We start from the raw sequence: 27,455 nt of genomic DNA, 5'->3' as shown, positions 1-27,455 counted from the left end.
TTACCTGAAGAAGAGATCAGATTGCAGATCTCGAAACGTAGTGTTAATGATTTTTTGTTTCACTGAACGGTGGTAAATGTCCGGAAAAATCCTGTTTCCTTCACAATCCTTCTATCGTCAAAAATAAACTTCAAACAAAGGAACTTATTTAAATTCTTGCACCATCTATAAAACTAAACTGATCGTGATCAGTTTGAGACAGCTTACTCATACATTAAGCATTCGATATATCGATGAAGGAAATTTGTTTATTTTATTCCTCATGACGCTTGGAATATTCACGTATGAAGAACCAACATTTACTGGAATTTAGGTATCGTTAAATGTTTAGCTAAAACATGTCTACCTCCAACAGTTACATAACGATGTTATTCATCGTTCAGTTCAGCAGTGCTAAATCATTTACTCGGTAATGCTGGCGGCGCACCAGATCTCTTTGGCGCCAGACAAAGAAAAATTAGCTAATTAACTAAGAGCCACAAATATATTGTGTGCACAAATTGTGCCGACATCTTGGACTAAGAGCTGAACCGTGTACAGTACTTAACATTTTAATACTCAAGTGAGTGCATTTACCTCGCTTTACTTAATCAAAGATAAGTAGATAAACATTCCATTAGTTGTGAAATCTAAGTGCGGTACTTCGCTGGCTTCACTTAGGTACCTTTGATTCATAAAATATCGATTTCAATTCCTTTGGCACGACAGTTATAAGGATTTTTATATGAGTTTGATTCATAGCTATTCATAGTTATGACGGATGGAAATAAATAATTTAGATTTTGTTGATTAGCTTTTGAGACACGCATATATTTCTATGTAGTGAATAAATTGAAAAATTCTCCAATATTTCACGTATTTAATTGTAACAATGCATTTACTTCAACGCGAAACAATCAGCCTGATATACACCGAAACATACTGGGTTATATATACATCAAAACATGTATAAGTAGATATATTATTTATATCCTGTTTATAGAAAACACTCAACACTTGTTTAAAAATACAAAGATGTAATATTTAAGTGTACGAAACCAGTTTCATTAGATTTAGAAAATTGTACTCTATGCAATTTATGGTACTACACTTCTACATTCCTATAGCCTTTAAGCACATAATGTTTAAATTATACGTTTATGTAACAACATTATGTTCAGTTAATGTCGATCGGTATCTTGAAAATTAAAGAACTTACTGGAAATGAAGAATTATTCAGATTAATGTTATGTATATAATTCTATTTTACCTAAGCAACAGTGTGTACAATAAGAACAATATTATTGACAGTGAGTTAACAGAGTTATTGGATTACTTGAGTGTATTGCAACAATGAAGATGTTCTGTTGTCACCCACGAGCAAGCAAGCTACAGAGGCATTAACAAGGTACAAGCCCGACACTACACCGACATGGGCAGGGTGGGGGGGGGCAACTCATCTACAGATTACAGACTTCTGTGATTCTCGCCCTCATGCTCGTTTCATTAGCCGCACTATTTCTAGCCGCATAACGATAATTTCTTATTTTTTACCGCAGCCGATAGAAGTGAGATCATTTGTGTTTACATCACCCTGAGCATGGTAACATTCTGAACCAGATGCGTTAAGTTCACACACAAAATCCATGCCCTTGCCACCTTTTGTTCCCTTTACACTTGAATTTTCCAAATTATTATGAAAATTTCGCTAAACATTTTGATTCTTCCCACCTAAACAGCTCGTACCGCAAATTTTAAAGATTTCACCTTTTTGTGTAAAGTACTATAGTAGAGTAACTTGTACTACCATATTTAATATAGTTACATCCAGTGATTAAAACTTGTACAAGTTTTAAAGTTACTAAAGTAGCTGTGTAACAAATATTTTTTTCTCTTTCGATGGTGGATATTGACTAAAACATAAGTGAAGTACAAGTGTGCTTATTTACGATTGGGCACCATCGCTTAAACTTGGTGAATATTTTTACAAAACATTAAAATGTGTTTCAATAGAAACGTTCCCCGGAAGAAAGGTTCACTTCTGGCTGGTTTTATACCTTCACGTTGAACCCACACTGGGTACACCAAAAACCGATGTGTCATTTAAATCTGGGCAACCCCTTGGCACTTCACTTAAGTCCACGAGCGGCACACCACTAATCGTAAATGTCGGGATCTTAGAGTAGAAGGTGGTTCGATAGCTCTACTGAGGAGGATGACTGTTGGAATGAGTGAAGCTCCCTAGTATTAAAGGCTGTTGTTAGCCTGGACATGAGAGAGAGAAAAAGAGAGAGATAGATAGAGAGTGAGAGAGAGGGAGGAGGGAGACAGACAGAGAGGGAGGGAGAGATGTTTCATCTTCGCTTTGATTTGAAGATGATGAAACAGAGCACGCATCTCCTTCTTCCAAGTGTAAATTTCTTACATCTACAATTTCACCAAAATCAGTTTTTCTAATATGAAGACAACATTTCATTATTGTAAGTTATTGCATTCCTTCGCTAACGTATGCTTGGGATCAACCAACAGAAAAATCTTCAAATCAACCTGCGACAAAGGCATTGCTCACGCTCAGCCCATAATGGGTGTACTTTTTTCCACTCGGCGTTATGATTAGATCAACGCCCGGTCTAATAAACGTTTGTTCCAAATAATTTTCGGTCAACTGGAAGCGGTAACTGTATTGTGAATCATGATAGGTAACCTGTACTCTAAAGCAGTACTTTTCACCTGTAGGAATACATGATAATAAGGACTCTAGTGCCCACAATTTAGAATTTACCATCATTTAGCTAGTCCATCAAACTCGGCTATAAGGATTGGCACCTATTTGATCTAATGCAGCACCTGCAGCTTCGATTGTCACCTTATTCCACCTACGTTTGTGGTCACAAAGCTTCAGCAAACACAGCAATACACTAATCACAAATCTATTACCTATAGGTTCCACACCGTGAACACAGCACAACTCACCTGACGAGGAGTTTGAGGAAGCAGCCGAAACCCCTGCAGGTGGCAACCTCTGCAGTGTAGGTGACAGTCATGGCTCGTTATCTCATCACTGGAACAGCACAAATCAATACATGTGTTATATTGCAATAAAATGTTCTTACTAATCTAATTACAACAGTTTGACCACAAATTCAAGAGAATCCGTTAAGCTCTGTGGAAAGTTAGGTCTACCGCGGAGCCACCATGATGTTCTAGAGGCTGTCCCGCCATAGCCTCGGCCAGCGGTGGTCTTCAGGGTGAACAGGTGGTGCATTCCCTGCAAAGCAGTTTATAATAATCTGTATAAAGTATAATTAATCTATTAACTTTTGAAATCATCATCGTAAAATTCAAATAAACACAACATTTAGTTATTACTTCCACCTGGAATCCTATGGATCAACACGAATTCTCAATCGGTTCTTCGCATCGATGTATATTTGCTAGTAAGAACCAATTTACAAGATATCTAATAGTACTTAGAATTATACATTTAATTATTTGTTTGGAATCCCTTTCTTTTTTATGTCCAAAAACAAAGCATACAAACTTATAGAAGTAAAATTTGACATTATTTTAATCTTGTACTTGACACTGACTTGGTTGCTGAAACAATAAGTTTCAGATTTTTATCAATCCGAATGCCGAAGAGGAATTCGAAATTACCGTCTTTTTTTCTTTTTCAATAGACATACATTTGAATCATACACACCACGCTAAAAAATGATGACACGACCTCGATAAACGAATTTTAAAATACATTTTTAAACTACCTCCTTAATTTCTCAGAAATACTTTTTCAGATCTAATTGGAAAATTAACAAACCGGAAATATATTCCAAAACTGGAAATTATGAAGTTCATCGCCAAGAGAATATTGTGTTAGTATTATTTTACCAATACAATTTTTATCCTACTTCAACAACTGTCAAGGTCAAAGCACGAATTTTGGGCTGGTCAATGAAATTACTACGTATTTTGTCTAAGCCAAAATGTCCAACATGTATCAGATTGTAAAATTTGTCTTTGACTAATTCCTTGGTCTATAGTAGATATTCCCTCAAATTGTTCCAAATAACGTTTGAACGTGATATCCAAACCTCCAGTTTGAATTCTCATGGGCTTTTACTAGAAAAGCTATGAAAATAAAGCTAGTTAAAACAAATATGGAAATAGTCGACTCTCTCATTACACCAAACTTCCTACACAGACACGGTCCCCACGATAGCATGCAGCTTTGCATGAGTCATAAGTACAGTAATCATAAATATTCCACTATTCAGGGAAACGAACGAAACACTCAGCACTCCGTGTAGATAATAACAGTCTGAAAAATACTCGTTGAGAACCACGCAAAACAAGTTTTACAGAAGCTTGATGACTCGGAACAAATTTAAACTTTTCCTGTAAGAACTTGCCATTCAGTGTTTGGTTATTAGCTTGCTATATTTTCAGAAACTAGGATTTCTGTAGTTGCCTATCAATAAAACGAAATAAAACTCAAACAATATTGTTTGTGGTCTTCGATTATTGTGTGTACTTTCTACAGACATGTTCGCGTGTAATTCTGTATATCAAAACAGCGGCATGATCACACGTATCAGTAAAGCAACGCTCAACACTTTCTCATGCAGCATACGGGCAGGCGCTCTGGGCATATTGGTGGTGCAACCTCTTAATTGTTGTGAAAGTTGAGTTAAGCTCCAGTTCACCTTCCTCTTAGTGCAGCTTCTGTGATCTGGCGCCGTCACAGACTTGATTCCTGGAATCTGGAAACATCGTAGTGCACTCAATTGTGCACCTGATGAAGCAATGAGAATACCTCTTCACCTAGATTACGAATGTGTAAAATACCGCGTAACAGTTGTTGTGTAACGGTTGCGCCTTCACAACGGTTTTGGGTTGAACCGTTGTCTGATATTGACAGTTACAGTTGCAAGCTCGATTGTGGTACTGTCGATGTATACAAATGCTGTCGTTGCGCTGCACATTGCATATCTGTTGGAACTGAAACTATACGCAATACCGTCGGTCGTCGTCAATTATCGTTACCTAGAGAAAAAACAAATTGCTGTGTTGTTCAAGACTGATTCACTACGTTATCTAACAACGATCTATCGTTGTATGCTACTACGTGTTAGTACTTCGTTTATTTAGGCTTACTTTGTAATAGCAACTAAAATACCCACCATCACTATAACCGACTGTTAGAACTGTTGAGTACTACACAGTACTTTCAGTTCCACTTAAAATTTTTGTGGAGCAATTTCAAAACACAACTATTTGTAGACAATTTCTGCAACTAAACAAGTCGGTCGACGTTCAGAAACTATATAAGTTCACCGCTGCAGAGAACTGCTTCTTCCCAACAGTTGTGAACCGTTGCTTTGTGAAGCAGTTGCGACGCAACGGTTGTTTGCAACTGTTGTCTGACTGCTACTGAAACTATAGCAACTGTTGCGGAGTTTTACCCATGCCTTACCTAGATCACACTATATTTTGTGGTTTATGTCTCTCCTGTCGTAACGACGTAAAAAGTTTATTTTGGGCTTCTTCGTCAAGAGAAAGGTGAACTGGAGCTAAACTCAATATTCACAATGAATCAATCCTTCCCAATACAGTTGTGTTATGTGTCTTAATTGATGTTATTTTTATATTGAATTTTGTTGCAAACATCTTAGTTTTCAGGTTAAGGAACAGTACAAACTAACCCCTGTCATTCTGCATGTATGAAATACAATAAATCAAACTGAGCTTTTCCTCATTTTGAATGAAAGATGAACAATTATGAAGTGTGTCTAGATAAGAATAAGTCGAGGTGAACTAATATTACTAAATTAAGGTTTGCGTATAACACTGTAACTAAAAATAGATTTGTTTAAAAGCTATTACGTGTCAAGCATTATTAAGCAACTATGTAGGTTAAACCCCCTATTAACCGGGGAATACGTTTTTAATGGACTAATAAAACTATTACAACCACGCGAAGGCTTAAAACTCTGACGACACACACTGCCTAGATAAGTGCGAAACACATCTACACCAGGTTTAGAGGTGACAAACAAACTTTCCAACAGGTGGCTAGGTTTAAATAACTCGATGTGTAAAGATTTTCTTTTCATTAAATTAAAACTATTTATCATTCCACCAGCGCAAGAAAGCACTGGTTAATAACATTTACCCTGCAATTCTTTTAATGATAGTTCCACGAAACTTTCTGATGTATAAAGATGAGAAATGCCTGATGATTACAAAACATTTTCAATTTTAAGTCCACAACCCGCTAAAACGAAAAAAACATACAATTCAGCTGGCACAAAAAATTCTCAAAATAACTTTTCATATTTACAATAGTCTTAATTAAATTATAATGGAGGGATACTGATAAAGAAAGCGTGAAGGAAACAGGATTTTTTCCCGATTTTTCCGGAAGTTCTAAAAATCCTGTTTCCTTCGCAATCCTTCCATCGTCAAAAATAAACTTCAAACAAAGAAACAAAGCCTACTTGTTCCACTTGTCTTAAAAACAGATATTTACATAATATATGGTACTCATATATTATTATTATTATACAAATTTCATTTGTTTTCAAATCTTGTTACATTTATTTGTTGCTTTTTGTAACCGCACTGTACAACACATACACATTCCCTGGAGAAGGTGAGAGACTGACTATCCCTGGGAAGTGCGGTATGTGTTACGTAGTTTATGACTGATCTACCTATTCTAGGTAGGTAAATGCTTGTTTTTTTAGTTCACCAATTTTTTCTGCTGTCCACTTTGAATTTGGCGAATTCATCACCACAAATTTGCATGATTTTAATTTTTGTTTTGGCTCAAAAGTTTTGCCTTGTGTTTTTATTGGGACCCGGATATGAGGATCGATTGGATCTTCGAAGCATTATGTTCTAATTCTTTTTACATTAACACAAATGCTGTGCGTTTCAAACCTGACTTCGTCTAAAGATTCAGCCTATACATATTTTGGATTTTACGTTACTATATCAATTTGTTGTAAGATTTAAAACAAAATTATGTTTATCCAAATTAAAATTAAATTCTTTACATCTGCCACACTATTATTACCTCATGCCATTAATAACTTATTACGCCATTCATAAGTCGGGGAAATATTACTGAATTATTAGTCAGTATTTGGCTATTGAATAATAAATCAAATTTTTATGAATATGTGCAGTTTATTGACTTTCCATCATAATTTGCCTACAAATCTTAATTTCTCAACCTGTATGGGTTGTTACGCAGTTTGAAGTTTTATAACTTTTAATGTTTCTTTTTGTAATAATCTAATGAATCCAATTTTACATGTTTCTGCAGAGATCTTGAACTTAACCTAGCAACATTAAATCTTTAACTTTATTCTCCAGCCAAAGTCGTGTGTATGACATCGACCCGTCCCGCTGCCGCCACGTGCCTCCCCCTGGACCGTTCTCAATCAACCCCCTCGTAACTTAAAACTCCCAAGGTCATTCCTTTTAACACTAGTCTTAACTACCTATGTAAGAATCCATACTTTAAATAGCTTCCGAACTTTACGCCATTGCAAGTCTTATGAAACGCTTTTGTCTTCATGTATTTTACCTAAAAAACAATTAAACCAAGCTTAGGCCACTGAGCCGTAAGTGGATAAACAAAACACAGCTGTAGGATTCAATCAATCTAAAGTATTGTATACGTGTTAAGAAAATCCACACGTAAACAATAAGGCATCAAAATTCTTTAAAGTGTATAAATATTGTAGGTCTAAAAAGTTATCCTTTGGCTTGTCTGAATCGTTACGTTAAGGTTTTATATATACATTAAGTAGACTTCTTTATATAAATTTCCTGTAATATTTCGTCACTCTCAAAAAGGATTAACAAAAAATAATAAAATAGTACGTCAAACAAATAAAATTAACATAAATAAATAGAAATGTACATATATTTATTTACATCAAGACGTCTACTTAATGTTTATAATAGAGCATTTGTACAACCGAAGTGAATATATATCCCCTTTTATCTTCTATTAACGGTATTCTGATCGCCTTTAAGGACACCAAAGGATCTTAAGGACCATAAGACAAGCACGGTCGCCAGCCCTCCTATGGTTTTATATATATATATATATATATATATATATATATATATATCATGTTTATATAATCATGTCATATATATATATATATATATATATATATATATATATATATATATAACCATAGGAGGGCTGGCGACCGTGCTTGTCTTATGGTCCTTAAGATCCTTTGGTGTCCTTAAAGGCGATCAGAATACCGTTAATAGAAGATAAAAGGGGATAGGCATCTTTTTTCACAAAATCTTTTACGCATTATCAAGAATTAGTAAAACTTATGTATTTTTAATAAATCTTTTTATTAAGTAGTTGACCATTGAATTCATACTAAATAACATATGGTTATTATTCTTTGTTATTATTACACACCTTGCAACACTCAGTTTTGTTCTGAAAATATGTCTCGATTTACGTAACGAGAAAAAATCCTAAACGTGAACAGACTACACATTGTTACCGTTTGCCTTGAATTGTTTTGGGTTACTGTAACTGACAAAGAAACAGTAGAGAGTCAACTCGTCGATATTTCCAGTACCTATTGTTGTTGAGTCTCTAGAACGGTGACTTATTCCTGGTAGCTAATACTTTGGAGAAGCTTAAACTTCTCCTTAGTCAAACCACTGCTGTTAAATATGTGTAATGAATTTTTCTATTGTATGAAATATAAAATACTGATATCAATTGTTAAAAGCTTTATTTTTAAATCGAATATTGGCTCGTTAATTGTTTTTTCAGCGCTTTGTTTATCCGTATTTGTAGTCTTGCCACCCTTTCGCTCGCGTTCTGAAATTTCACCTGAGAAAGACAGTAATAACAATCCTCGAAACGTTATTTTAACGATTAAATTCCCGTAGCAATGTTTAAACGCCCGTTATACTATCCATTATTTTAAACTGTACTTCGAAATTCAAAAACATAACAAAATAACCGCGGATTTCCTTGTGATCTCATCACCAATCAGTAAACGTTATCTAATACATATTTCAGGACAAACAATAAGCAAAAAAATAAGCAGTATAGTTTACACTGACATCCTGTACCGGCGTCCTACTTGATTAGTGTCAATATATTGAAATAGTATCTGCACAGTGAGGTCAAGCGAAATACTGCACTGTTAGTTATTTTTTGCTTTAGCTATTCATTACCCTAGCGTCCTTAAGACCACTTGGTGGAGCAACTGATTTCTTCTAATTTATACTCACTAGAAACAAAAAATAACACAATTTTCGCAATCCTCCAGAGGAAAATTGACGGAATTATATGTTATTAATAAAATGTGACTTAAAAGTGTGTCAATATTTAATAACATATGATTTTATAAATAAATTTAGGTCATTATACAATATAATTTTACAACATTTCGCGAGGAATTCCGCGTAACGTGATAACAGGATTTTTTTTCCTTTCTGTATGTATACTGCGCTATGACTATAAACTTAAAAAATAATGCAATCAACTATCGCAACTACCATATGACGCGTTACACGTAATTCCCTCGTAAAAAATCTCATTAATTCTTATGAAATAGCGTTTGGTACATTATGAAATATTTTACTGGTCAAATAAAGAATTCACATTAATTCAAGGACGTAACCAGCGAGGCAGTCTATGAATTCCATAACCCCCAAATTGTAATTGTTTTCTATTATTATTTAAGCAAACAGTTATTATTATTTTCAACATAATTCACTATTGCTGACATGTACTGCTGACAGATCGTTCTTAGCATTAAAACGGGTCAAACACTTTGTAATAAACAAAATAGGGAACAAGCTGTTGACTGTACTTGCCTTACTACGGAAAAATATCAGTCGTCTAAACCCCCGCCCTCCAAAATCTTTTTTCCTGGCTACGTTCTTGCATTGATTGAGATCCGAAATCAAAATAAGCCGTGTTAAAATCGAATTAACATATTTTATCATAACAATGCCTTCATGTAACATTGATAACATTAATTTTTCATTATGTAACTGTAAGTCAAATGAAATACATTACATAGAATTGCTATTTGATAAATATTGTTTATTTTCAGTCTATATATACAGTATATATGCAATATTAAATACCTAACAAATATACGTTAACTGTATCACGAACATTTCTTTTATACATAGTGTAAATGCATCTCACGTTTTCTCATAATTGTCTTCAACTCATCCTTAATCAAAATATAGGGTTTCTTTCGTGACCAAACTTAGCATCATGACTTGTCACTTCGGAATTTAGCATTGCTACCAGCGTAAAGCGTGGAGCGATGCGCTCTTTATGCATTTGTTTCAGTAGTTCTGATATTTCTTGACAATACAATTTTACAGACTTGGATGACTTTAAACACACAATATCGTGTCAAAAGCACAACAGTAATGTAACAAACGTACATCACACAAGTAGGCAGAGCCCTGTTTAGCATGCCCTAGAGAGAAGTAAACACACAATGATTGTATTCAGTTATTCGCGGAAGCTTGTTGACTGTGCACCTTTCCACGCTGTCCTTAAATATATCGCTACACCTTTGTTTAAAAGCAGTCCGCGTTCTTGAGCATTCCTTTGGTTGAGTTACAATTGTCTTTGACAAAGTCTACTCTCCACTTCAACTGTCACAATTATGGAGAACTGGTTAAATATTGGATTGAATTAATTACGCTAATCAAGTAGTTTTGCATGATATACTTATCAAACAAAGGATCATTAAATCGAGTTTGAAAAACACCTAAGGGAGGAATCATATGGGGTTGAAGATCTCTGATGTTGTAGTGATAAACACCGCAATATTGCAAAGTCTTCTAACAGGTGTAATTGTGAAAAACACTTACAAGCACCACTTTTAGATGTTAAAATAAAATATGACTTGCCACGTTGCTGCCTAAATAGAGTAATAATTAACCAAAATTATATCTTTGGGGGGGGGGCTGGTGATTCTTATGTTCTTTGGAATGTTGCCTGCGATCTTAAGCACTTAAATTGACTTCCTTCGTGTTGATGTCGACTTACACACACGCACGGTGTCAGCATCTTGGCTCGACATTGCAGCTGTAGTCACGAAAAGGAAGATTGAATCAAAGTAGTCCTAAAAGAAGTATCATTCTAGGACTCAAGAATTCGATGATGAGCTCAAAGTTGGACTCAACCTCGCCTAAACAAAATCGCAACGCTATTACTCATTCATCGAGACAACATATAATCACGACAACGCGGTCTCGTCATAAAGATATCACCACAACTATATCTGTATTAATCTGGCAAATAAAACATCACCATAGGTAGGTTAATTTACTATTTACAATTTGACTTCATAATACATTCATAATAGATGTCTCGCATGAATGGGCTAATTTATAATCCAAAAATGTAAATTTTATTTGTGGACAAGGCGCGCGAGGAGTTGCTCGGCAGCAAGATCTTCAGTTACAAAGTTAGAGATAGAAAAAAGTACGTACAAAGCGTTTCAATTAGGTTTTTATTCCGCCAAGGATTTTGTTCCAAGAACATCGGAGAAAAATATTACTAACCAGTAACGAGTAACAGGGTTGCGAATATATAAAATATGCAACTAAACAACGGCACAAGTTAATATTATACAATTATAACTTGAACTGTACTTGCATTTTATCATCATCCACAACCACTAGTATCACGTCATTTAAAATCTCTGAGCGTTCGTGTTTAAAAGCGTTTTTTGTCAGCAGTACATTTATGTAATTACTTGCACAACATGAGTTATTGATTCAAAGGGAGTGAAACCTCCATAAATAAAGTAATGGAATGTGAAGGTTTGCGTCCTATAACTCAAGTCACATTGATTGTGTACGTGCCGATGGCCGGCCACTACGAGTCACAATAAATCAGTGCACTACTGCAGTTTGCAGTCTAACTCAAGTCACATTGATTGTGTACGTGCCGATGGCCGACCACTACGAGTCACAATAAATCAGTGCACTACTGCAGTTTGCAGTCTAACTCAAGTCACATTGATTGTGTACATGCCGATGGCCGGCCACTACGAGTCACAATAAATCAGTGCACTACTGCAGTTTGCAGTCTAACTCAAGTCACATTGATTGTGTACGTGCCGATGGCCGGCCACTACGAGCCACAATAAATCAGTGCACTACTGCAGTTTGCAGTCGGTATAATGGTACAGTCAGGCAATACAATGCTAGAGTCCGTGTGCATACGTGCTCAAACATCCAATTTGCATTTCCCCGAACAAACGGGCGCGCCTTCGCTAGGACAGATCGCAGCCAAGGTCAGCCGTGTAGAGGTGCACAGAGACAGACCGTCAACCTCACTCTTCATGGGCTGAGTCCAGTGAGAGAGTCGCCCGTGATATCAGACCATAGCGAAATCCTTTGGGCGCAATTAAGGGGGTACAAGCAGTTCTTTATTGTTATATAGAACAATTAAATAGAATAGGTCCTGAAACTAACTTTTGTAATGTAGAAAATAAGAGCATATACAATTTGAAGTTGTTTTAAGTTTTTACAAATCTAGTAGTGAACAGTTCGATAAGAATCAAGTATTTCACCCTTACAATACAAGGAATCAGATACTACACTATCCTGTTCATCGGTTAATACTCTTTGAGCAGGGGGTGTATTATTCTGCATTAGAACTTTACAATAAATTGCCAGAATCTTTAAAAACAAATAATTTAAAAATTCCTTAAAATGCTACCTTTTCACCCGGGCATATTACTCTGTTGAAGAGTATTTAAATACTTAATTTATATTTCTTATTTACCTTTAATAACTTTTTTGGAGCAAAAGTGTAATTTGTACTTTTGATTTCTCACTTCTTTTTATTTGTTGTGTTGACTGTGACAATAAACATGTTTATTTTTAACTCTGCTAAAGAATGTAAACACGACGTGAAACTTTTATTGAATAAATGAATAATTTAAAAAACGAGGTCAAAAACCCCTTATTTATATATCTGACACAAACCTCGAATACACAAGTAGCGTGTTCTGACAAATATTTAGACAATTTAAATTTATATACAATAGTGTGAATTTTGCACATAACGTGTACAAATATCAGATTAAACTAACTTTTATTTTGAATCAGAAACGTTATTTAGTAACACGATTTTAAATCAGAATGTATATGTTACACTCAAACACCGAATTCGGACAATGTCCGAAATTTTTACTCACTCCGCGATGTGGACAACGTGAATTACCCACGTCGCGGATTGAGCATTTTTTTCGGACATTGGCCGAAGCGAAATACCCAGAACGCGTTGTGGGTAAGCGAAAGTACTCAAGAGACGAAATAAACACGTTCATCGGAGATTGAGCAAAACCATAATACCCATAACCCGACGTGGGTAATCTAATTTGCCCACGTCGGGTTGTGGGTATTTGTAATTTGCGCAAACGCCGAAATCCGTTTCCCACAGTCCAGACGTGCAGGTCGAGACATGCGCCCCCCCCCCCCCACTATCGTCACTGTTAGCAACAAATAGGCCTACTGTCTATTTTCATTGACATTAGTGCACTGTCGTTATACACAAGCAGTTTTTCTTTGTTCTGTGCGTAAGTGGCGTGTGTTGACTTATTTTAAAGTGCTGTTGTGTTTTTGTGATTTTGTTTGAAATGAAGGAATCATTTCACAGTAAATTGGAAGATCTGATGTCCAAGAAGAATGGTCTCACAAGTCGAAATTTTATTATCGAGGAGCCACGCTATGAAGAAATTATCAGCGAAGTAAAGGAGGCAAAACAGAAGAGGAAAAATGGTCAGTCCTTGATGTCTAAAGATTATCGCCGAATCAATCGGTTTGATGTCATAAAACATTGGCGATAAAGAAATGTTGATTGAAAAAACAACTGAAGAAATGACAGATATAAAATATTTCTGTCGCATTGATCAAATGTATGACACAATTCATTCAGCTCACTTACGAGTTGGTCATAAAAAAGAAAAAGCTATGGAAGCCGAGCTAAAAAAGAAATTTTGTAACATTACCAGGGAGGTAATTAAAATATATTTGGATCTTTGCGAACCTTGCGCACTTAAGAAAAAGTCAAAAAGTAAAGGGCTGGTTGTTAAACCCATCATTATGACAGCATTAAATTCACGCTGCCAGGTAAGATATCATAGCATTTCTCTAAATAAGACAGTTTCTCCTTTGCTGACAAATACCTAAGCGTATTACGCACTGGCAGTTGTTATAATGAGGTATATGGTATAGTTGACATAACATTTATGTTGAGTCGATTTATGTATTTTTATTGTATTTTAGGTGGATCTAATTGATATGCAATCAGAGCCTGACGGCGAATACAAGTTTATCCTTAATTATCAAGATCATCTCACCAAGTTTGTTGTTCTACGTCCCTTGAAAACTAAAACTGCTGATGAAGTATCCGACATCCTTTTGGATATATTTTGCTTATTTGGGGCTCCATACATACTTCACAGTGATAATGGACGGGAATTTTGTAACCGGGGTAAGTGCGTAAAAACAAATTACTGTAGTGAAAAGATTCCACCCTAGAATTTAGTATTTTTGTAATGGTAATGGTACGGTTTTCAGGTTATCGAGAACCTAGCCAGTAAATGGAGTGCCATAAAACTAGTACATGGAAAACCAAGACACTCGCAGAGTCAAGGGTCTGTCGAACGGGCCAATCAAGACGTTCGAGATAGTCTTGTGGCTTGGATGACTGATAACAACACCTCAGGATGGGCAAATGGTCTCAGGATCATTCAGAATACTAAGAACAACAGTTACCACAGTGGGATCAAGAGAACCCCTTATGAGGCAATGTTTGGTTCACCACAGAAAAATGGATTATTAGATTCCCCTTTGACAGCCGACGTCGTAAAAAAAATAACTACTGAGGAAGAACTAGAAGGAGAGTTCTCTAAGCTTGAAAAAAGTTTTAATGAAGAAGACAACGAAGAAATAAATGCTGTGGATGAAGATGCTTCGGAGATTTTGACAAGGACTGTAGAAAACAATGAACACGTAGAAAAAGAAACTATGTCCAGCGATAACTTAACACTCTGTAATATAGATTGTGACAAAGCAATAGATTGTGACAAAGCAATAGATTGTGACAAAGCAAACAGCTGTTTTGAATGTGGTCAGCACATACATTATGAAGTTTTAAATAACGAAGACCTAGGCTTACCTTTGTGCACTCTTTGCTCAAGAAAATCTGCCATAGACACAATACGAGAAAACTGTGTAACTGCATTGAAAAGTCAGGCAGCCAAAATGTTAAAGCGTACTGAAAGAAAAATTAACTCCAGTCTCAGTCGGCGATAACGTTTTTTGGTAAACATTCCTGATGTCGACCGGGGCCGACTAGCTCCAAGAAATGTAATGGCTGTTGTAATAAATAAGAACGATGATTCCTATACCCCTTGGTACAAAGCATGGAGTTCTTGACAAAACAGTTTTTCCAGAAACCAGTTCCAGGTAGCTCCTAATAAATTTATTAATAACATCGATGTACCTGATGAACAGCTCAATGTCCGTAAAGAAGCAATGAAGTCATCCGGGTCCAAACAAGGTTTCATCAGATGTGGATGCAAGAAGAAGTGTTCGGGCAGATCTTGCAAATGTGTAAAATCAAATTTAAAATGCAATTCTAAATGTCACGGTAGCACTTCTTGTGCTAACAAGTAAAGTGAATACTTTCTGAAAAGAACTTTAATAAACATTGAAAGTGGTACATGTGTGAAAAAATAACTTTTTTTTCTATTTTCAATAATAAGATACTTGTATTTTACTGTTTAGTTTTTGTTTTGATTGAAATAAATGGAATTTTCAAGGAAAATTTGATTTTATTTTACTTGTTATAATGGAATTAGTGTAGGGTATGGTATGGTTGTGTTTGGAGGCTTTTCGCGTTTGCGCAAATTACAAATACCCACAACCCGACGTGGGCAAATTAGATTACTCCCACGTCGGGTTATGGGTATTATGGTTTTGCTCAATCTCCGATGAACGTGTTTTATTTCGTCTCTTGAGTACTTTCGCTTACCCACAACGCGTTTCTGGGTATTTCGCTTCGGCCAATGTCCGAAAAAAATGCTCAATACGCGACGTGGGTAATTCACGTTGTCCACATCGCGGAGTGAGTAAAAATTTCGGACATTGTCCGAATTCGGTGTTTGAGTGTAACATATATATTACGTTGTATTTTATAGCAAAAATAATAATATTGATACCGGTACCCGATAAAAAGTTGGCAATACTCTAAGGGGCACGATTTTTAATTGTCAACATTTTCCACCCAACTCAGATCTAAGACTAATTGTATTTCTGTTAATAAAAGTGTTTACATTTCATAAGGACCATACTGAATATAAATAGTTTTCCACTCAAAATACTACAACACAAAATCATTTGTTATTTAGTACATATACAGTGTTACCAACTTTATAACAGTAAATTTATACCATAGGAGAGCTGTTGCTTTTAGATTGAAAACTATCTCAACTTATAAATGTTAAAAGTCATCATTCCATGAGCAACGGAACAAAATGTTCCACTTGGACGCGATATCTGTCAATAGATCCACAAAATCACAAATACTCGATAGATGAGCTTGTGGGAGAGTAGAGTTGGATTGTCCTACAATTATTAGCTAGCACGACCGTGAACTGTAAGAGGTGTTTACTCCAGAGAGACAACACTGCCAGCGATCAACGTTGCTCTCATGTCAGCACCGCCGCGCCGCGCCGCTCGGACAGCTTGTTCCAATTTGTATGTAAATACGTTACTGTTTCAACGTTCAATCCCAATCTGTCCAGCATTAGCTTTACCATTCGTGGAAATCTACTGCTTGTTTTCGGGAATGAATCATGGGAAATTCCTCTGCCTGGTGGATTACCGATTTGGGGGACTTATAAACAGGAAAGTCCCAACAACACTTTCCTTTCATCAACAGGCGCACTTTCTGTCAAAGACATACCTACTCAGATAACGAAAGGATTTAAAACCTCGTTCTATCTGAGTTTCACATGCCTTACCCAGCAGGGGTCACCTCTAGCTGGTTTATACCTTCGAGGTTAACCTACCACTGGGCCCAGCAAAAACCGATGTGTCATTTAAATCTGGGCAACCTTATGAATGTCCGTCCAGGAGCGGCACATCACTAACCGCAAATGTCGAGATTCTGGGGTTCTTGGGCAATTCGATAGGTCTAGTCTACTGTGGGAGATTACTGTTGGAGTTGGTGGGGTTTGTTCCCTAACCTCAGAGGTTCTTGCTAGCCTTAACAAGGATGTGCCAGACCCTGCCTGCTTTGACTGGAGAGGCTGGTTCAGAGCTGGCCTCCCCTTATTCCGGGGAGACATGACTTTGAGATGTAGTTCCCTAATTCTTCCTCATGGATCTCGATAGGAGGCGGCCCCTACTCCCTAACCTTACCCATCCTGAACATCCTATCACTCCGGAAGTAGCGCAAAGGTTCTTACAAGACTAAGTGCAATTTATAAGCTTTTTATCCTAAGAGAACAAAAAAAGATGTGTTTTCAGGCTGTATCTGCTTATCTACGGACCAGATGGTCATGGATGAAGTTGACTGTACGAAACTCCTGGGAATACACCTAGATAGAGGGTTGACCTGGAGAAACCATGTGGACAGTGTTTGTGCGAGACTATCAAGTAATATCCCTGCAGAGTTCTTTCCGAATACTGTTCATATCAAATAATTCAGACTGCATATTACGGTTTTGTCCACCTACATTTATCCTACTGTATTGTATTGTGGGGTGGCTGTTCAAATAGCGACTTCCACAGACTGTTTGTCTTGCAGAAAAGAGCAATCAGAATTATTGCTAAATTAAAGTTTAGAGAGTCGTGTAGGAATTCATGTAGGGAGCTCAAAATACTAACATGTTTTGTATATACTGTACTGGAAACTACTGTACACTGTCGGTTTAAGAGCCAAATGGTTCGAGGTCGGGACATTCACAACTACGATACAAGGTATCGTGAAAATCTCAGAACTGCTCAGCATAGATCGAGAAGATACGATCAACTTCCTTCTCAAGCCGGCATAAAGTTTCTAAATAGGCTCCCTGAAGAAATAAAATCAATAAATGATGTAAATCGATTCAAAAGTGCATTGCGATACTTTTGAGTGTCCCATTCATTTTATACAGGTGCTGAATTCATGGACCATCTCACTAACTTCAATGTGTGATAGTACAGGGGCGTTGACATCCAAAGTTATTGTGAATATATATTCCTCGTATTTATCCACTGATAACTGTATAGGAAGATATTTGACGAGGGACTTTGTTGTAAGCCCTACCCTATGAGTACTGCAAGACATGTACACGACTTGTGTCACTAACATCAAAGCAGTGATTATGGGAGTGGCCGTATTAAGTAGTTTGCACGCAAAGAAGGGTGTAAGCCATTGAGTTAACTGTATAGAAAGATATTTGACGATGACGAGGGACTCTGCTGTAAGCCCAAATGAGTGCTTGCAAGACGTGTACACTACTTGTGTCACTAACATCAAAGTAGTGATTGGGAGTGGCCGTGTTAAGTAGTTTGCACGCTCAGAAGGGTTTAAACCATCGAGATAACCAATAACATGAACTGTCTCTGTCCCAACAATATAATGTTGATATCGATGACATTTCCTCCTCGCTACTTACAACTTGGCACAAAGTCTGCTCCCTTATGTCAATGTTCATACTGCCGTAATGTTCATCCATTATTTCATTATTTATTAATGTTCGACCGCCATGATTCATGCACGCTCATCACGCTGACATTTACTGCAACAATGGGCCGAGCGCTCACGCACATGCAAATCGATAAACTGACAGTGTTCTAGGAAATGTGACTAGGTAAATTGGAATATTGTCTATATCGTCAATGCATACGTCATTGCAGTGGCAATAAAATTAATTTATGAATAATGTAATGAGACATTGATTAAGGAAATGTGATTTTTATCAAAGAAGAAATTTATAAGCAGGGCACTGGTTAATCATTTCTAGCTCTCTAATCGGAAATTCAGTGTTGTTCTTTCACAGCTTACGAGTATTATACAAAGGTACAACTCTTATAGCTTTGGCGTTTCTATTAAATTCAGACCGTAACAATATTACTTGTGGAAAATGCTAAGTGTTTGAATTCATTGTTTTTTAAATGTACTTTTCACAGACTTATAAAATTAAGTATGTTTTAGTAGAAGTTTTATTAAGCCACTTCGAAGGTTTCGATCAATATTAACTTACTAGTACATTAAGGCTTAACTCATTTTTCAATGCTAAAGTGTTAATTTATCAGTCTATCTCGTGTTTATCCTGTTATAATATATCTGCTTGCAACACTTGATAAATACCAAGCATTCGATTAAATAATGCAATATTAATATAAAATAAAATTTGTAAATAAAAAAATATACAGTACAATACTTCTGATCCGATAACAGTGCAACAATAAAAAAATAACATCAACAAACTCAACAAAATGAATAACAAAACAAATAAACAATAGTTTCTAACATTTATGTAATCAAAAAATATAACAAATAATTATTGTAACAATTAAAGAATAATTTTCACATGAAAATCAGCTCATTTACATGAAAAAAGTGGTTTACAACAAATGATTTTACCTTTATTTAGAATTCTGGCTTACCCTAAAACAATAAATTACTAGCAACTCAACTAAGAATCTATTAAAGTGACGTATGCCTGCATAAGACAACTGTTTCCTACGCATTTCCTTAGAGTAATTTGGAACACTATGAAGTTATTATATTTTAAAGAACTTCTCTAAAACTATAGGTTTTATTGTGTAGACAAACATGATTAAGTATACAACAAATATACAACTTTTATAGATTAAATATACATTCTTTTTCAAATAAATGTGTTATTGGATCACACTATGTTAACTTTGAAGATTTCTGACAGGAATGTTGTAAAATGTATAATTCCATATATAATAGTACCTTCAAACCTTCAAAGAAAGTATAAAACTGTTTGAGTTGTTAAGTTTTAAGATAATTTCTCATATAGTATAATGCATAATTTATTTTTCTCAATTTATTATAAAAAAATATATGAAAAAAGATACATATTTATATAAAGCTGAGAAATATATATAATTTATTAATATAATATACATATATATATATATATATATATATATAATACAATATAATTAAATTATATATTTCTCAATTTTATATTTATCTACTATATATATATATAATTGAATATATATATTTTCAGAAAAAAGATACACATTTAGATTAAATTGTGAGAAATATATAATTGAATTATATTATATTTTATATATATATATATATATATATTTATATATTCAATTTAGTAGAAAATATATATAATATATTTCTGAAAAAGGATACTTATTTATATAAAACTGAGAAATATATATATATATATTCAGAAAAAAGATACATATTTAGATTAAATTGTGAGATATATAATTAATTTATATTAATATTATATTATATATATATATATATATATATATATATATATATATATGTAATACATATATATATATATATATATATATATATATATATATTATGTGTATATATGTGAATTGAATTGAATTGCATTTATTCAAGAAATTATACATTTCTGAGGCCCCGCTAAGTACAATACTTGTCAGCGGGAACCTATATAACTATATTTAACTACAGTTGAGATACATAATTACATTTAATTATCTTTCAGGTCCTTAACGTAGTATTTTTAATTTAATTGTTGTGAACATTGGTATATAATATACATACAACAGTGAAATTATTAATTTGGAGTGATTAAAAAATATTGTCTGATTATTACTATAAGTTAATACAGTACATCATTCCCATAACACTATTAAATATTTAGAACATTCTGTTGATTAAGTTTTTAGATAAACTGAAAAGTTGAAGAAAAGTAAATAAATTGGGTGAATAGGTCGATGGTATTGACCGTGGCGAATAGTCAAAAGACTCGGTCAACTAAGTAACTCATTAGTCTTATCAGTTATTACCCATTCCTATCCATTTGTGTAATAACCATTAAAGATGTTGGGTTATCGGAAGAGGTAGACAAATATTACGTACAATTCAAACGTACAATAAAAAGTTTTCAAAAACGATTAATTTCCGTGCATTGGGCAACAACCAACAGTCATGTCGTGTAGCCTACATACTGACTGATCGAGGTGAATTGATATGATATAAATGTGGTTCTTACAATTGTTTCAGCTATTCTAATTTATTTATTTTATAGAAATTATGTATATCAAATTTAGTCATTCTTACTTAATAACTTTTCTTCGCATACACGTATTTGAACATATGCTGGCGTACTGTGTGTCGGTTATGTCTTTGTTTTATATATACATAATACCCGTGTCATAGGTATTAGGAGCACGTGAACAAGCGGTACATTAATATCTTAATAGTTAAATAGTTAAAGAGCTAATTATTTAGAGTCCCGTGAGTCACGATGTTAATGTTAACACAGCGCGATATTGCAGTACACGTGTTTACACGCCGCGCCGTGAACTCGCAGTTAGCACTGTCAGATAAATTACTCCACTCGTTACGTCGGTACGCTCAACTGATTTTACGTTGCTACCTTCACACGGTTCGTTTCGTGTTCAACAAAAACACCGTTTATCTCTACAAGCGATCAATTGAATCTTTTTGGAAATTGTTTGGCAAATAGAAAAGGAGGAATTGAAGCTTGCTCTGTCTATGGAACTAATGTAGCTAATTATAACTATGTGCAAGATTGTTTGAAATGAAAATCCCTTTCCTCTCTGTATTTCTATCTTCGTACATACGATAACTGAAGGAAACAGGAATTTTCCGGGCATTCGCCATCGTTCAGTGATACAATACAATCAGTACGGTAACACTAACGTTTCGAGACCTGCAATCTGACGTCTTCTTCAGGTAAATGACTAATCCAAGACTACAATCTAAGTAAATGAAACTAAACCCAGATTTTAGTCATGCATTAGTTTAGTCATTTACCTGAAGAAGGGATCAGATTGCAGATCTCGAACCGTAGTTTTACTGATGGTATTGTATCACTAAACGATGGCAAAAGTCCGAAAATTTCGCAATCCTTCTATCGTCAAAAACACACTGCAAACTAACGGTGCGATAAAACTTGATAGAGACTTGAAACTTGAAACGGTTCCTCGTTCCAAGAAAAATTTATATAAAATTTTAGGTCCTAAAGTCAAAATTAAAGGTAAATTTAAAATTCTAACATTTTTACATAACCTCGTACATCAGACACAATTTTCTTCTTCTAATAATATTTACAAAGAAATATTTCAAAAATCTGTATCCTTATATGTGTATATGACTCAATTCACACAAACATTTCTAAACTTCCAGCTATAATACAGTATTTCTGTTAATAGACAGTCTTATTGAACATCTTGTTTTAGGTTAACAAGCATAACACTTGCACAGTTACATTTAACGGTAGGGCGAGTATTACTTAGCATTTTACTTGATGTTCATTACACGTGGGCTAATTTCATAAAAGATTGTTTAATTAGAGAAGGAAATTAACACCCTAATAATATTATATATGTGAAAGTGCATTTATTTGTATGTTTTGTTTTCACGCGTAAACTACTCAACCGATTGTATTTAAATTTTACATGGACATTCTAACAGTTCTTGGGATGAACTATTCTATTTCGAAAATCTCTCCGGGCTACGCCCCACTAGTCTTTAAAGTAGCGAAAAATGCCACCTTGATTCCAAGTTGTGTAATATTAATTGAATGAGCCTGTTAAACAAATTTAATCAACTGTTCTGTATAAATATGTTTACATTTATAGTGAGTGATAATATGTAAGGGATAGCTATTCTTTTCAGAATTTTTTAGATTTCAACAATTAGATAAGTATACTCATCTACCTTACAAAATAGCCTAAAACATATAAGGTCAGAGTATGACTCAGCAGACTCCCTTCGAAACAGTCGACAACTATGCTAGATGAAATTTTTCTGGACTGTTCTTTTGAGCTAATGTACCAATTCCAGCTCTAAATATTCTAAACTATAAAAAAACTTTCACTATAAATTTAAAAACTGGTATAAACCCCATCTTCGTTATCTTTTGACAGAAGTAGGCTTCTCTGATCTGCGATATATATTTTCTTGATCGGGAAACAAAACAAAATCAACTATGAAACAAAACGTACTAAGAACGAAGTAAATTACAACGGCCATACTCATAAACTTTTTGGCGTATTTTCTTCATCGTGGCAACAAGGCAAACTCAACATAAAATTGCAACGCGTTCTAAATTGCGTGCAAAGCAGCGGATGACTACTAACAGTAGAAGTATAAGAGACAATGTAGTCTAACTTTTTTGATACACTTCAAGACTGTTATGAAACCTATCAAAGTTATCTTTTGACAAAAGTAGGTTTCTCAGAGCTGTGTAGGTATGTACATCGTCTTGATCAGGAGAGAGGCTTCAACTTTGGAACAAAAAATACTAAGACCTGAGTAAATTAAAATGACCATATATATACACTTTTTAACATACTTTCTTGATCGTGGGAAGAATTCAAACTCAACATTGGCGTCGGAAATACAACCAGGAGTGCTCATACAGGTGCAAAACCTACGAAATTGTACGTACTTGCAAGTGTATGCATAATTACGAGATAAAACCCATAAACTGTTTATAATGAGTGCACCATAATTGAAACCGATAACTTTTGACGTTTCAGTACTTACCAAGTTCACAGTGCCTCCTGTATCGCTCCCCTGAGGTCCCACCGCACTGACACTGCCGCCGCGAGTGAGGCCGTGAGCAGATGATAACAGAACGCTGGGTAAGAGAGATAAGTCTGCAAGGTCGACTAAAACCGACTAGGTGATTCATTATTCTGTATGTGTGCGGGGCTTGCGGCGGAAACTGGCGACGGTGACGTCATCGCCGCGGTCACGTGATCACAAAGCGTGCCGACACGTTTATGGGGTTTTGAGAAACTGGTACGTCTATAGCAAACAGCCCCCACCTTCGTTTGGGAAGCCCACATTCACCAGCCCACTGTTATAAAACGTAACCATTAACTAAGCTTATAGATTAAGAAAAGTAAAAGAAGACACTTCACACTTCATATCAACAAAATCGCAAAAAAATATCGAACTAGGTCACATTAGACGAATATCGAGATTTTTAAGGTATCAAATTGATCGCCTTGGCTGAAAAACCGTTAAAATGAAATATATCACCAGTTTATCGGCCAATCTTCTAAAACAAATACTACATCAACTATGGAACCAAACCTTATTTGTTAAAAAGTTGTACCTTATTTGATAAAAATCAAAATCAACCTGACCTGCAGTATTCGTAGTCAGTTATGTGACTACGGGATCAACGCACGTACGTAGGGATCAACGTACGTACGTAGGGCGACACGACAGAGTACTAGGCGCCACGCCACCTTGCCATTTGGTAACGTACGGCAACGCTAACGAGTACCAGTGCTCACCACCTTGCCATTTGGTAACGCACAGCAACGCCAACGACTACCAGTGATCGCCCCCTTGTCATTTGGTAACGCACAGCAACGCCAACGACTACCAGTGATCGCCCCCTTGTCATTTGGTAACGCACTGCAACGCCAACGACTACCAGTGATCGCCCCCTTGTCATTTGGTAACGCACAGCAACGCCAACGACTACAGTGATCACCCCCTTGTCATTTGGTAACGCACGGCAACGCCAACGACTACCAGTGTTGTTAATTTATTGTAATGACCCAGGAATACTGTAGCATCCCACACGCTCGCCAGGGTCTACAAAAGTGCGTACATGTCTTTGTCGTCACGGCCGCCGAGACATTATATCCACAGTGCCAGTGTTTTCTAAATTACGACCCGTGAACCGCACAAATCAATCCCCCCTCCTCCTCCAGAAGTAGATAATTGAAGGACTACTGATAGACCATTTACTACTGTTAGGTCAGGTGACCTTTTGTTCCAGTGATAGGAAAGTAGAAGGACCAAGAAATTTTCAGTGAATATTGTCTCAAGAAGAAATGCCAGTGCACACAACCATGAGTGTTAACGACCAAACCGGCCAGCTAAATACAAAAAAAAAAAAAAATAGAATGGTCCCCCCAATGGACTTTAAGGACTTGATGGTCAGTGAAACGACTGAGTTTTACCCCAGAGAAACAAATCCAACACTTCGTAGAGTGATGGTAGATGTCTCGTTGTAAAGATATGCAGATGTGATTGATATGCTTCCAAACTGTTATCCATTTCTCTTGTAAAATCTTTACGATTAGAGTTTAGACTTTGATTTCCAGTATCGAGAACAAAATGTGAATTCGAAACACACGCCCACCTTCCATTGATCAGACAGTGTGAAGGTTTATTGTTACACTTAAACTGATTGGATCGAATGAAACGCGCCGCTCTCATCATATTAAAAGACTGAACATGATTCAGTACCGGATGTTTGTCGAAAGGTCTTTAGTGGATGTACGAAATTACAACACACTATTTCATAAAGGCTTTTCTCGGTAAAAAAACTGTTATAATTACAGTCTCTCCTTTAATATAGTTGAGCTAATAAAAGGTAAATAATTTCAGTATGCTTATACATGACATAATATGTTAAGGTAATTTGGGTTATATACAATTTAAAAACACAATTGTCAAGTGTGCTTGGTAATGGAAAGAAGTCAATCCGATATTCCTGTAACATGAATGCTTGGAGATTACTTCGCCTACGGTAATCAGTTGAGGTGAAGCAAATTACTGTTAAAAAGGTTGTAATTGAATCCTGGATACATACAGGGTGATTTACATTAAGATATTCAAAACCGTAGGAGCTTATTCTACATGCAAAAATAATGAAAAAGTGTATATAAACATGGGTCCAGAAATGCTTTGTTAGCGAGTTACGGCTAGCGGAAGAATTCGCTCGGATTCAAGTTATCCATGTAAAACGAGCTCTTTATGAAATTCTGGTAAGGTAGATTGAGGGGCAAATTCAATCACTTCTTATTATTTTTAACTTTATAAATTGAATAAAACATATTCAGGTATCCAGAACTACAAGTTAAGTAGCTTTTGAAAAAACCAGTTCAAATGCAAAAAATGGAATGAAAACCCCAAATTGTCCATCTTTTGGCAGCAATAACTTTATTATTTCAGCAATAGTCGGCGGACATTCTTTTGAAAATGTACTGTAATTTGGTTAAATAGGTTTATATAAATGTTTCCGGTTAATTTTATTAAATTTTTCTATGACTTTAATGAATAAAATATTTTATTACATTCATTTAATCAAATATCTATTTGCTTTTTGTACTTGACTTACACTGGTTTGTCCAGAATAACATTTTCTACAAGTTTTATTGGACATTTTGATCTATTTGTTGGTGAAATAACAAGGTTATCGTGACTCGAAGTTAAAAAAATGTGTTCTCACTCCGTTTTTTGCATTTTACACATATGTCCTCAAAAAATACTTAACTTAAAGTTCTGGAACCTGTTTTATTCAGTGCATCAGATCAAAACCACAAGAAACAATTGAAGTCACCCCTTAATCTACCCCTTAATTGTTTAACTTTACAATAATCTAGTTTTACTTACTAACTGATAAAAGAAAAGAAAACTTACAATACCGAAATAATTTAACTTTAAGGTTCATCATGTATGAATATATGTACTCTGATTACAACTCTTACCATTGGTCAAAATTAAACAGGTTGAATAATCAAGTTGTGTCTCATGATTCCATGACTAAAAGTAAGGTGAAAAATTATTGTTAGGCGCTAAAATCAAGATGGCCGCTATTACAGTCGGCTCCCAAGTGCCGAAAGCACTGCCGTACTACAAGTAATGTATGAATGTGTTAGGGTTACGCGGAACTAGAGATAACCGCACACAAAGGAAAAGAGCCAAAGGCAAATTTACATATCTTATCGTTTTTTTTAGTTTCGGCCAATAACACGAGATATAAAATTGTGTGTGCAAAACAGACGCGCTACTATCCAAGGTCAACAAGGCTCGAACTTCTTTGTCCCTAAATTGTTACTTTTCATTAACTATTCAAATAACATATCCTTAATAGCTATATGTTTCATAGACCATACACACTGCATAAGTACACATTACGTTATCACAATGTGTGCGTAGTAATCTTTCTATAGTAACAACGTAGTTAGGTTCGTTTTATTTCCAAGAGTTGCATCCCGAGTTACAAGAAAATACGTACATGTGGTTAGTCATAGTGAGCACCGCCTGGAAACAGAGAGGAAATGACGAGCTGTATTATGTGATTGTAATAAATACGTCAGAATTAAATCTGACAAATTACCGCAACATAAATACAGCTACATCCGCAACAATAAAATTATACAAAATGAAA

The 27,455-nt window shown here is 35.4% G+C and overlaps 1 protein-coding gene across 1 annotated transcript in view; it reads right to left on the bottom strand.

Annotated features, from left to right (window-relative positions):
* LOC124361868 (bestrophin-4-like) overlaps nucleotides 1-23,879 on the bottom strand; it is a 96,204-nt gene extending 72,325 nt beyond the window's left edge. The window contains 2 exon segments of the mRNA XM_046815912.1: nucleotides 2,953-3,040; nucleotides 23,801-23,879. Of these exon segments, the coding sequence (XP_046671868.1) occupies nucleotides 2,953-3,023 (71 nt within the window). The 5' untranslated portion in view covers nucleotides 3,024-3,040; nucleotides 23,801-23,879.
* Nucleotides 23,880-27,455: the final 3,576 nt, after the last annotated feature.

This window comes from Homalodisca vitripennis, chromosome 5 (assembly GCF_021130785.1).
Source record: "Homalodisca vitripennis isolate AUS2020 chromosome 5, UT_GWSS_2.1, whole genome shotgun sequence".
NCBI classification, from domain to species: domain Eukaryota; kingdom Metazoa; phylum Arthropoda; class Insecta; order Hemiptera; family Cicadellidae; genus Homalodisca; species Homalodisca vitripennis.
This window is presented reverse-complemented; position numbering and strand designations above follow the sequence as displayed.